Below are 9848 nucleotides of genomic sequence, written 5' to 3' on the forward strand. Positions count from 1 at the left end.
GGGCACCCGGACACAACAGGCGCTGAGGACCATAGAGCACCGGGCATTTGAGGGTCCAGGACCTCGGGCACCCGGACCAAGCAGATACAATGTAGGTATGTACTCGCGCCCTGTGGCAACATGCCCCGGGCGCCCAGACACAATAGGCACTAAGCACCAAGGAGCACCGGGCTGGTGGGGGTCCAGGACTCCGGGCACCCGGACCAAGCATAGACAGTGCTGGTATGTGCGAGCACTCGAGGCCAAATGGTCCAGGCACCCCAAACACAAGAGGTACTAAGCACCAGGGATCACCAGGCTTCCAAGGGTCCAAGACCCCGGGCAGCTGGACTAACCCGAGAGTTGGCCACCACTCCATGCACCGAGGGGTCCAAGAAGCCCAGGCACCCGGACATTTGGGTGAGGTCACTTTTCTTTTGAAAGTCCATGCCGAAATGAAAGAATAATTTGGGGAGGTGGTGTATATGGAAATGGCTTGAGTTCCCTAACTCCCTAGTCTCAGCAACCCCTCTTAATAGTACGGTTTATTCTATGACTCAAAATCAACCGAAAAACTTTTCGAGCCATCGAAGAACACCATCTTTTGCCCCTCTTAAATAAGGGTCCACCGGAGTCCGTACACAAATAAGAGATACCAATGTTCTGGGATATACTTGACAACCGACATTAGATCCCGCTAACCCTATTATAATCAAGACAAAAATCGTAACTGAGTGACAATGCACTTTCACTCCATACCAATGGCAAACGTAGAGACGATGACTCTCTTAGTTTAACTTGCACTGTAGCATGTAAATCTGGGGCATGAAAACAAATACTCCCTCTATAAACAAATATTCCCTCCACCCAAAAAAAATTAGTGCTAAATACATCCATTTGAGCGACAACTAATTTTGGACAAAGGGAGTTTAAGACATCTTATATTTGTTTACAAAGAGAGTTGTATTTTTCTCGGAAAAAGAGAGAGCGGTATTAGGGCATCTCCAATGGTGACCCGCAAATTTTCTCCGACATCCGTCCGTGGATAGGGGGACCAGTCCACGGGCACGAATGCAGGAGGCGGCCATCCAACACTGCCTACGTACATTTCAAGCCGGGTTTCAACTATCCGGACGAAATTCATGAAAACACGGCGGATTTCATCAAAGTTCCGATAGGAAGTAGCACAAATCATCCATACATAGCATGCAAATAAGTCTAGTACAACAATAGCTCAAATTTAACGAGATTAACCGATGTTTAACAAGTTTTTCTTGAACGGATCATGTCGTCCCACACATGCTGCCCCTTCAGCTTCATCGAACAATGTATGCGCGTAGATGCCCGTCCCTCTTTCCTATGGTTCATCACAACGGTGGTTACGGGCTACACAATGTGTCGAGCAACATTGGATGAATGAATGAATCAATCAACAAATTGAGCAAGAAGCAAAACTTACAATCTCCTCGGCTAACGCATGCAATGGCCACCTTACCTCCAGCATATCAAACACGTGACAAAACTTGATGACGGTGGTCTGGATGGCATATTGCTACTTCTTAAGCTTGCGTTGATTTTTCCCTTGAAGAGGAAAGGGTGACGGAGCAAACTAGAGATAAGTATTTCCCTTAGTTAAGAACCAAGGTATCAACCAAGTAGGAGGCACAAGCAAGTCTCCAATATATGCACCTGCACAAACTAACAAACACTTGCACACAATGCGAAAAAGGGGTTGTCAATCCCTTCATGGTCATGAACAAGAGTGAGATCTAATAGAGATATGTATAAAAGATAAATAAAAGGCAAAATGAAGTAAATATAAATAAATTGCAGCAAGGTATTTTTGGGTTTTTGGTTTTATAGATATGAAAATATATGATGGAAAATAGACCCGGGGGCCATCAGTTTCACTAGAGGCTTCTCTCTTGAATAAATCATACAGTGGGTAAACAAATTACTGTTGAGAAATTGATAGAAAAGCACAAAGTTATGACGATATCTATGGCAATGACCATGAATATAGGCATCACGTCTGTGATAAGTAGACCGACTCCTGCCTACATCTACTACTATTACTCCACACATCGACCGCTATCCAGCATGCATCTAGAATATTAAGTTCATAAGAACGGAGTAACACCTTAATCAAGATGACATGATGTAGAGGGATAAACTCAAGCAATATGATATAAACCCCATCGTTTTATCCTTAATGTCAACAATACGATACGTGCCTCGCTGCCCCTTCTATCACTGGGAGAGGACACCGCAAGATTGAACCCATCACAAAGCACTTCTCCCATTGCAAGAAAAACCAATCTAGTTGGCCAAACCAAATCGATAGATCGAAGAGAATTACTAAGCTTTCTCAATCATGCATAAAGAGTTCAGAGAAGACTCAAATAATATTCATAGATAATCTGATCATAAATCCACGATTCATGGGATCTCAACAAACGCACCACAAAAGAAGATTACATCGAATAGATCTCCAAGAACATAGAGGAGAACATTGTATTGAAGATCAAAGAGAGACAACAAGCCATCTAGCTAATAGCTATGGACCTTTAGGTCCGTGGTAAACTACTCATGCTTCATCGGAAGGGCAGCAAGGTTGATGTAGAGGCCCTCCGTGATCGAATCCCCCTCCGGCGGAGTGACGGAAAAGGCCCCATTATGGGATCTCACGGGAACAGAAGCTTGCAGCGGCGGAAAGTATTTTTGGTGTGCCCTCTAGTGTAGGGGGAATATTTGAGGATTTATAGTGCAAAGATTAGGGCCAAAAGGGCTACGAGGGGCCCACAAGCCAGGGGGCGCGCCCCCACGGCTTGTGGCCGCCTCGTAGGTCTTCTGGCCTCCTCTACAAGTCTCATGAGTTTCTTCTGGTCCAAGAAAAATCACCATAAAGTTTGATTCCGTTTGGACTCCGTTTGATATTCCTTTTGTGTAAATGTCAAAAACAAGGAAAAACAGAAACTGGCACTTGGCACTAGGTTAATAAGTTAGTCCCAACAAATAATATAAAATAGCATATTAATGCATATAAACATCCAAAACAGATAATATAATAGCATGGAACAATAAAAAATTATAGATACGTTGGAGACATATCACATATCATCGATACGATAACGACCTCACATTGCGATCATGGATTATATGCATGTTGTAGGGAGCAATGTGCTTTCGCGCGTGAAACTAATCATGCACACACTGCCAGAAGAGCCCCCCTCTGCTCCTGCCTACAAAATTCGCCGATATGACCAATCATGCATCGCACAACATCTCATACTTCATGGCCAAGTACCCCGCCATCCTTCATAGTCTAAAAAAATTACATGGCGTTCGATTAAGCTCAATGGAATTTGACCGGACACCTACCGGGTGTGGTGTCTGTCATGTATGACGTCGAGGGGCGGAGGTCCGGCAATGCCTGTGCGCCAGCCGTAGAGGTACAAGGGCGGCGACGGAGGAGAAGGATGCAAAGCAAGGGGGGAATGATGGATTGAAAGAAAATGGGACCGGGAGGGTGGATTTAGTGGGCTGGTGGTGTCGAAGTCCTACGTGGCTGCTGTCCGGACTCCCGTAAAACCCCTAAACTTTGCTTCCACTTCGCGGAGAAAAGTGCGGCCGAACTGCTCGACGGGCCGATACAGATCGGCGCTGAATGATGACCGCGTGATCCGAAGAACATATGTGGACTGTTTAAGGGTCGACGTTGGAGATGCCCTTAACAGACATAAAACAAGTAGGATGGTCGAAACTGGAACAGGAAATGAAGGTCCTAGTCCCGCACCAGCAACAGGAAAACCCGCACGGTGCAGGATCTCCATCCCACGAGAAAAAGAATGGTTTTTTCATATCGACCATGAATACTAAACAACATCGCATCTACTTTTTAAAGCATCTACAAACCGGACTCATATCCAACTCAAACGTTCGGTCGGGCTGTCCGGTTAGTGTTCTGCCATCCAACAGGACTTTTCATATATAATCCAAATGTTCAGACTAACTGGCACTCCCTATACTCGGTCCATATCTAGGATGGATATAGAAACGCCCAGACCCGTTCGACATATCGGATCCGGCTCACTATGGCCTACCCGACTCCACATAAATTGACCACTATCGACACTCCAGAGAAAACCCTACCTGCATTAATTCCAGTTCACTCCCCACTCCCCTTCAGTCCACTCTCCTCCGCCCACAGACTTTGGCCATCTCCCGCCTTCTTTGATATGGCGGGCAGCGGATCCGAGTCCTACACCTCCCGATCTGTTGACTCGAAGCTCATCCCATGTGACCCCGAGGAGGAGATGGTCGTCCGCCTTGCGCTCCGCCGCTCTCGAGAGGAGTCCACCCGACGGCAGCGCTCAGGCTCCATCCGGCGGGAATCCATCTCGTCCACCAAATGGCGCATGGATCCAACCCCAGGGTAGGTTTGGCTGCCTCGCTGATGGCGGTGTGGTCTGTCTGGTGTCCGAACATCGTGGCAAATGCGCAGCCCCTCCGTTGACGCGTGGATTCGGGCCACTACACTTTAGACGCAAACATTTTCGCGACGTGCCCGCCGTGTAAGGCAGCGTGTGCGGAAGGCCACGATGGATGTCGGCAAGGCAGAGTCGCACTCTCGGGCGCCGCATATAGTGCCCGACAAACCCTTGTCGCCGCAACCGCGTCATGATGGATGTGGGCGGCTCTGACCATGAGGGATCCATCACCAACCTTACATCCACCGGCGACGTGCAGGGCATGGCCTCTGACAAGCAAGAGTGGGGCGTGAGAGATGGCACTACCTCGAGTACCATGAGTAGGTGCGTGTCGCATGTCCTACTCTAGCTCACCGGCGACTAGACAAACATTTGAGCGGACGCAGCCAACCTTCGGACATGGGGATGACCGAGGTGCACTGGCTTCGCTTTACTGACCGGCGCGCTCATTGTCCTCAGCACAGCCGGGAACGAACTAGCCGTGCAGGTGATGATCGACCCACGAGACCATGGGGCCGGCAGCGTCAGATCGGATCAACTCGAGTACCTACCATACGGCTGTGCGCGGACCGGCGTTACGCAGCAAACGTGCACAGTACACTACCGGTGTCGAACTGCCGCGAGCCACTGGACAGCGCTGTCCAGTGGAGGCTGCAACCGCGGAGCAGCGCACGGTAACTTCGCCATTACTCTACTGCGTACGTACAAGAGCAGCAGACGCCTGGGCCCCGATGATGGGCGAGGCGCACTCGGGGAAGGCCTCACCTCCCGGGCCCGGCCGCGGAGGTCCCAGCTTCCCAGGCTCTCTCGTAAAAACCGCACCCTCGTGGCTGACATATGGGGCCCGGCGGCCGTGGGACCCGCATTCCGTGTGTGTGAGGTGAAGTTCGCTCGTCGGCGAGCGCCCGGTGCGCACGAGGAGGGGTCGGCGTCAATGCACGGAAAGCGAGCGTGTGCGGACAGTGCGCGCAGGTGGCTACTTCTCGCCGCGGCGCCACAACACGCTCGGCCAGAAATCACATATTTGCAGAAATCACATATTTAAACTAAGGGCGAAATCAAATCACAAACTGGTCTGCTTTCGAAAAAATTTCACTCTCCTGATCCTTTCCTGTGACGCCCGACAGCGAGGCGCCGCACACTACTATGCAGCGCCCTTCCCTTAGACGTCGCACATCCAGCCAGCGTGGCAGCCCTAGGCCAGTTTGCGGCCCCACAGACAGCAGTGCAGCGCCTATGGCTTGGGCGCTGCACATTGGCTTAAGCCGCATCGGGCCAGGCCCCCCCCCCCCCCCCAGGCAGTTCTTCCCCCTCTGAGGAAGTTGCTCTCTGTACAGAGAGCGGCGGCGGCGCCCCCTTCGGATCCCCCCCCCCCACCCCTCTCAGATCTGAAGTTTTGAGGCCCGGATTCGATCTTCAATCCCTCCTACTAGGTAAACTCCTCCGTTCCCTTTCTTTTCCTCCGTTAATTCGTTGCATTTTTATGGATTTGCCCAAGATTAGGTGGAACCTTTGATTTGCTTGGTTTGGATCTTTGTTTGCCCAAGATTAGGTTGAACCTTTGATCCCCCCCCCACACACACTATATGATTCTTATTAGTGAAACGTAGATTGTATATTTTTTTTTAGATATATATGAGATGCCTAGTTTTGTAGATAATTATGAGATGTTGAGTTTTGTAGCTATATGTGAGATGTTGATTTTTTTTAGATATATATTAAATGTTGAGTTTATTTGAAATATGAGATGTTGATTTACTTGAACACATATGACATACTAGATATATATATGAGAATTTACAATCATTTGAGATGAACTCATATATGTTTATTTGAGATGAACTCATATATGTTTATTGTTTGAACTTTGTAAGGATGGTTTGGCTTCTCGACAATGCCATTGACACACAACACCGGGCCTACATGATGCGCGAGAAGGGGCTGGTAATAATGAGTAATCTAAATATTTAGCAAATTTGCCTTTAGTTGAAATTGGCATGCCCTAAGATTTGTCATTACTTATTTTTTGCAGAAGCTTGAACCTCTGAAGATTCGGTATCACGGGGTCTCTGGTCCTGCCATGCCTTACGATGAGCGGTACACACCGTACATCAAGCAGGCAGGACTACTCCCGTGGATTCAGTTGGTCAGCCGGTCGACGCCGAATCTGAACGCTCCACTGGTGTCCGCTCTTGCTGATCGGTGGAGGCCGGAGACGCACAGTTTCCATCTTCGGACTGGGGAGATGACCGTGACGCTCGAGGATGTCTCGTTGATCACCGGTCTTGCTATCGACGGGATGCCTCTCTGTATGAGCACTGATTCTGATGGATGGCGCGAGCAGATGATTGCTCTTATCGGTAAGGCTCCTACCGAGGCTGAGGCTGATGTAGAGGAGGGAGAAGAGCCGAAGAAGAAGGAAAGGAAAGCAGTCGGAGCTGCTTTCACGTGGATTCAAGCAAACTTTGCGCATTGCCCTGCGGATGCCACTGATGATGTGATACAGACACATGCTCGTGTCTATATGTGGTACGTTGTCTCGAGGACTTTGTTTCCTGACTCCACGGGCAAGAACGCTCCATGGATGTGGCTGAAGGCGTTGACCGTCTTCGATAGCAAATGGAGTTGGGGTTCAGCGACTCTTGCGTACTTGTACCGACAGGTAGTTGGTTTGTTTTGTTATCAACTCATTTGTTCATTACCAATGCAACCTTGCTGTCAACTTAACATTGTTTTTCTTTCATATGCAACTGAACGATGCGTGTTGCAGGATCACAGATAGGGCAAGCATTGGTGGTAATATGCTTCTACTTTCTGTATGGAGCTGTGAGCGTCTGCCTGTTGGACGCCCGAAGAGCGTCAGGTTTAATCCTTGGTATGAAGATGAAGATGACGACTTACGGCGCCCCACTTGGGCTTACAAGTGGGATGTGGATTCCGAGATGACGAACGATGTCAATCTCATGTACCAAAAGTACATTGCCGAGTTGGACACGATTACGCCTGAGCAGGTAAAGAGGTCATTACTTCAGTCATTCTCATGCTTGCCTGGAAAAAAGTCACCAATTTTGCATTGTTGCCCTATTTCATAGGTGGAATGGCAGCCATATGGCGCCGATGACAGACTTGGGTACACCCCGGAGTTTTCCATCAACCCGATGTGCTTGCGGGATAGGGATCTCTGGCTTATGCGGTGCCCACTGATATGCAACTGGGCTATTGAGTTTCATTTGCCACATCGCGTGTTTCGTCAGTTTGGTCTGTTCCAGCCTCACCCGCCGGAATGGGTGGATACGGACAAAGCACTTCATAGGTAAGAGAGCGTATTGACTAAGCATCGTCAGTCCTTCTTGATTTTGCTAATGTTTGGTATTGTACCATGCAGGTTGGACAGGAGAAGGCAGCGAAAGATAAAGGACTGGGACAAGCATCATGCTTCGTATGTTACCCGCTTCCAGCTTTGCGTGGAGCAAGCTCGTAGCAGTGCACGCGCCCAGCTTCGTGAGCATAACCCACTTGCTTTTGATAACTACATACGATGGCTTCTTGAAAATACTCGAGTTGAGATATGCCCGCCGGCATATAATGAGGATATTCTTGAAGAACCCGTGAACTTTGAGGATCTATCAAAGGGGAAGTACAACAGAGATGTCAGGGTAGGGCAAGGAGTCCCTGCTGTTCCGGTGATTAACTATGTGGTAAAGTGTTCCTTCTTTACTTTCCCGTTGGCCGTATTACACATGTCTGAATGGCTAACGTGTTTATTCTTTCTCATCCGCAGCGCACCGAGATCAAGAAAGCAGCTGATGAGAGCCAGTCTATTCTGGAGAACACACCGGTTGGAAAAGGCAATGATGATGGTTCACTACGAGCATTCCTCAAGGTACATATCGCATTCACTATGAGAGCCAGTCTATGTTGCGGAGTTTGATATCTTCCACACTTGTTCATGTTACAGCGTCAGGCCAGGAAGTTAAGGCAGTTATCGAATCTTCTCGGTTGCCGTGATCCCGAATTTGATGAACCATCTGCCTCCAGGTCTCGTACACCATCAGACCCCTCATCTCACCATCAGGGGGACGATGTGAGTTCCTCATATGCTTATCTGGATGATGAGGGTGCGGTCACCCAAGAGGTATGACTAATCCTTTAGATGTGATTCTCACTTGATTACGACGCCGGTCTTCACCATATTGTTTGATTGTGTGATAGGGCCATGACATTGATGATGACATGACTTTGGCGGATGCTCAACTTCGGTCCCCATATGTGTTCAAGCCTAGGCAGCCCAGACGTCGGTACACGCCCAACGACTTTGACAACAAAGGCAACCCAAAGGTGGTCGTAGGGACCTCGCGGATGGCTAGCTTGGATCATCAGGCGGAGGAGGAAGTGCAGGAAGAGGAGGCTCGTCCACCCAGGAAGAAAAAGATTGTCTGCAGGCGTGGCACCAGGAACACGTGCGGAAAGCATTAGTGCTTGTGTTTGTCAGTGCTCTTGTAGCCGTTTCATTAGGTTGATGAACTTGTGAGGTTATGTTATATGTTGGTGAACTCTTATTAGTGTGCTATTTGTGTTTGCGAACTAGTAGTAATGTTGAATTGTCCTAAATGATGTGATGTTCAAGTTATTAGTTGTCTTTGTTCAGTATTTGTGTTTACAGTAATTTTAGTTATGTTGAACAAGTTATGTGAGTGCTGCATGAGCCTAAAATGGCATCTGTTTCTGTAGTTTGGTAGTTAACAGCACTGCAGCGCCCAACAGCCAGGCGCTACACTGTACTGTGCAGCGCCCAACGCTTAGGCGCCGCACCATACAGTGCAGCGCCCATCTCATAGGCGCTGCTCAACTGGCCATGGCTATCCAAAGAGCCACAGAAGGCTTGCAGCACTGACCATCCACGAAAATTACCAAGTCAGAGTGCAGCGCCCGAGAGCCAGGCGCTGCACTGTACTGTGTGAAGCCTATCCCTTGGGCGCTGCACAATGTAGTGCAGCGCCTGTGTTCTGGGCGCTGCACGGCTGGTTACTAGAAAAACAAAGTTTACAGCACGTTCATTTCACCGGAACATCATAATACTTACAATGACTGCAGCATCACAACAATTTGAACAAACACAAATTTTATGCCGATGAGTTCATAACTTCAGACAATTCAAACATTACTACGACATGGTTCACGATACATTCATTACAAATGACAAATGGCAGCTTGCCCTCACAAGTTCACCAACATCTCACATGCCCTAGAAGATAGTTCACCAACATCTCACATGCCCTCACAAGTTCACAACACATTCATTAGAAGATAGTTGACGACGAGTGCACCGAAGCGAAGTCCCTACTGAGTAGAGCGAGGCCATTTCCCCTTCTTGTCACG

General features: G+C 48.6%; 1 protein-coding gene across 1 annotated transcript; it reads left to right on the plus strand.

The window, feature by feature from the left end:
- Positions 1 to 6050: 6050 nt before the first annotated feature.
- On the plus strand, positions 6051 to 9104 carry LOC109759245 (uncharacterized). Its single transcript, XM_020318071.4, has 7 exons — positions 6051 to 6413; positions 6502 to 7480; positions 7562 to 7782; positions 7855 to 8167; positions 8251 to 8352; positions 8428 to 8604; positions 8682 to 9104. Exons 2-7 carry the CDS (start codon positions 7214 to 7216, stop codon positions 8943 to 8945), a joined length of 1344 nt encoding a protein of 447 aa, XP_020173660.3. The 5' UTR covers positions 6051 to 6413; positions 6502 to 7213; the 3' UTR covers positions 8946 to 9104.
- Positions 9105 to 9848: the final 744 nt, after the last annotated feature.

The sequence above is a fragment of the Aegilops tauschii genome, chromosome 3 (genome assembly GCF_002575655.3).
Source record: "Aegilops tauschii subsp. strangulata cultivar AL8/78 chromosome 3, Aet v6.0, whole genome shotgun sequence".
Classification (NCBI taxonomy): Eukaryota; Viridiplantae; Streptophyta; class Magnoliopsida; order Poales; family Poaceae; genus Aegilops; species Aegilops tauschii.

Excerpts from the sequence above, each read along its gene's own strand:
- LOC109759245 (XM_020318071.4), top strand. The coding sequence starts at position 7,214 with ATGCAACTGAACGATGCGTGTTGCAGGATCACAGATAGGGCAAGCATT. Across the intron at positions 7,481-7,561 it reads ACACGATTACGCCTGAGCAG|GTGGAATGGCAGCCATATGG; the intron begins GTAAAGAGGTCA and ends CCTATTTCATAG. Across the intron at positions 7,783-7,854 it reads ACGGACAAAGCACTTCATAG|GTTGGACAGGAGAAGGCAGC; the intron begins GTAAGAGAGCGT and ends TGTACCATGCAG.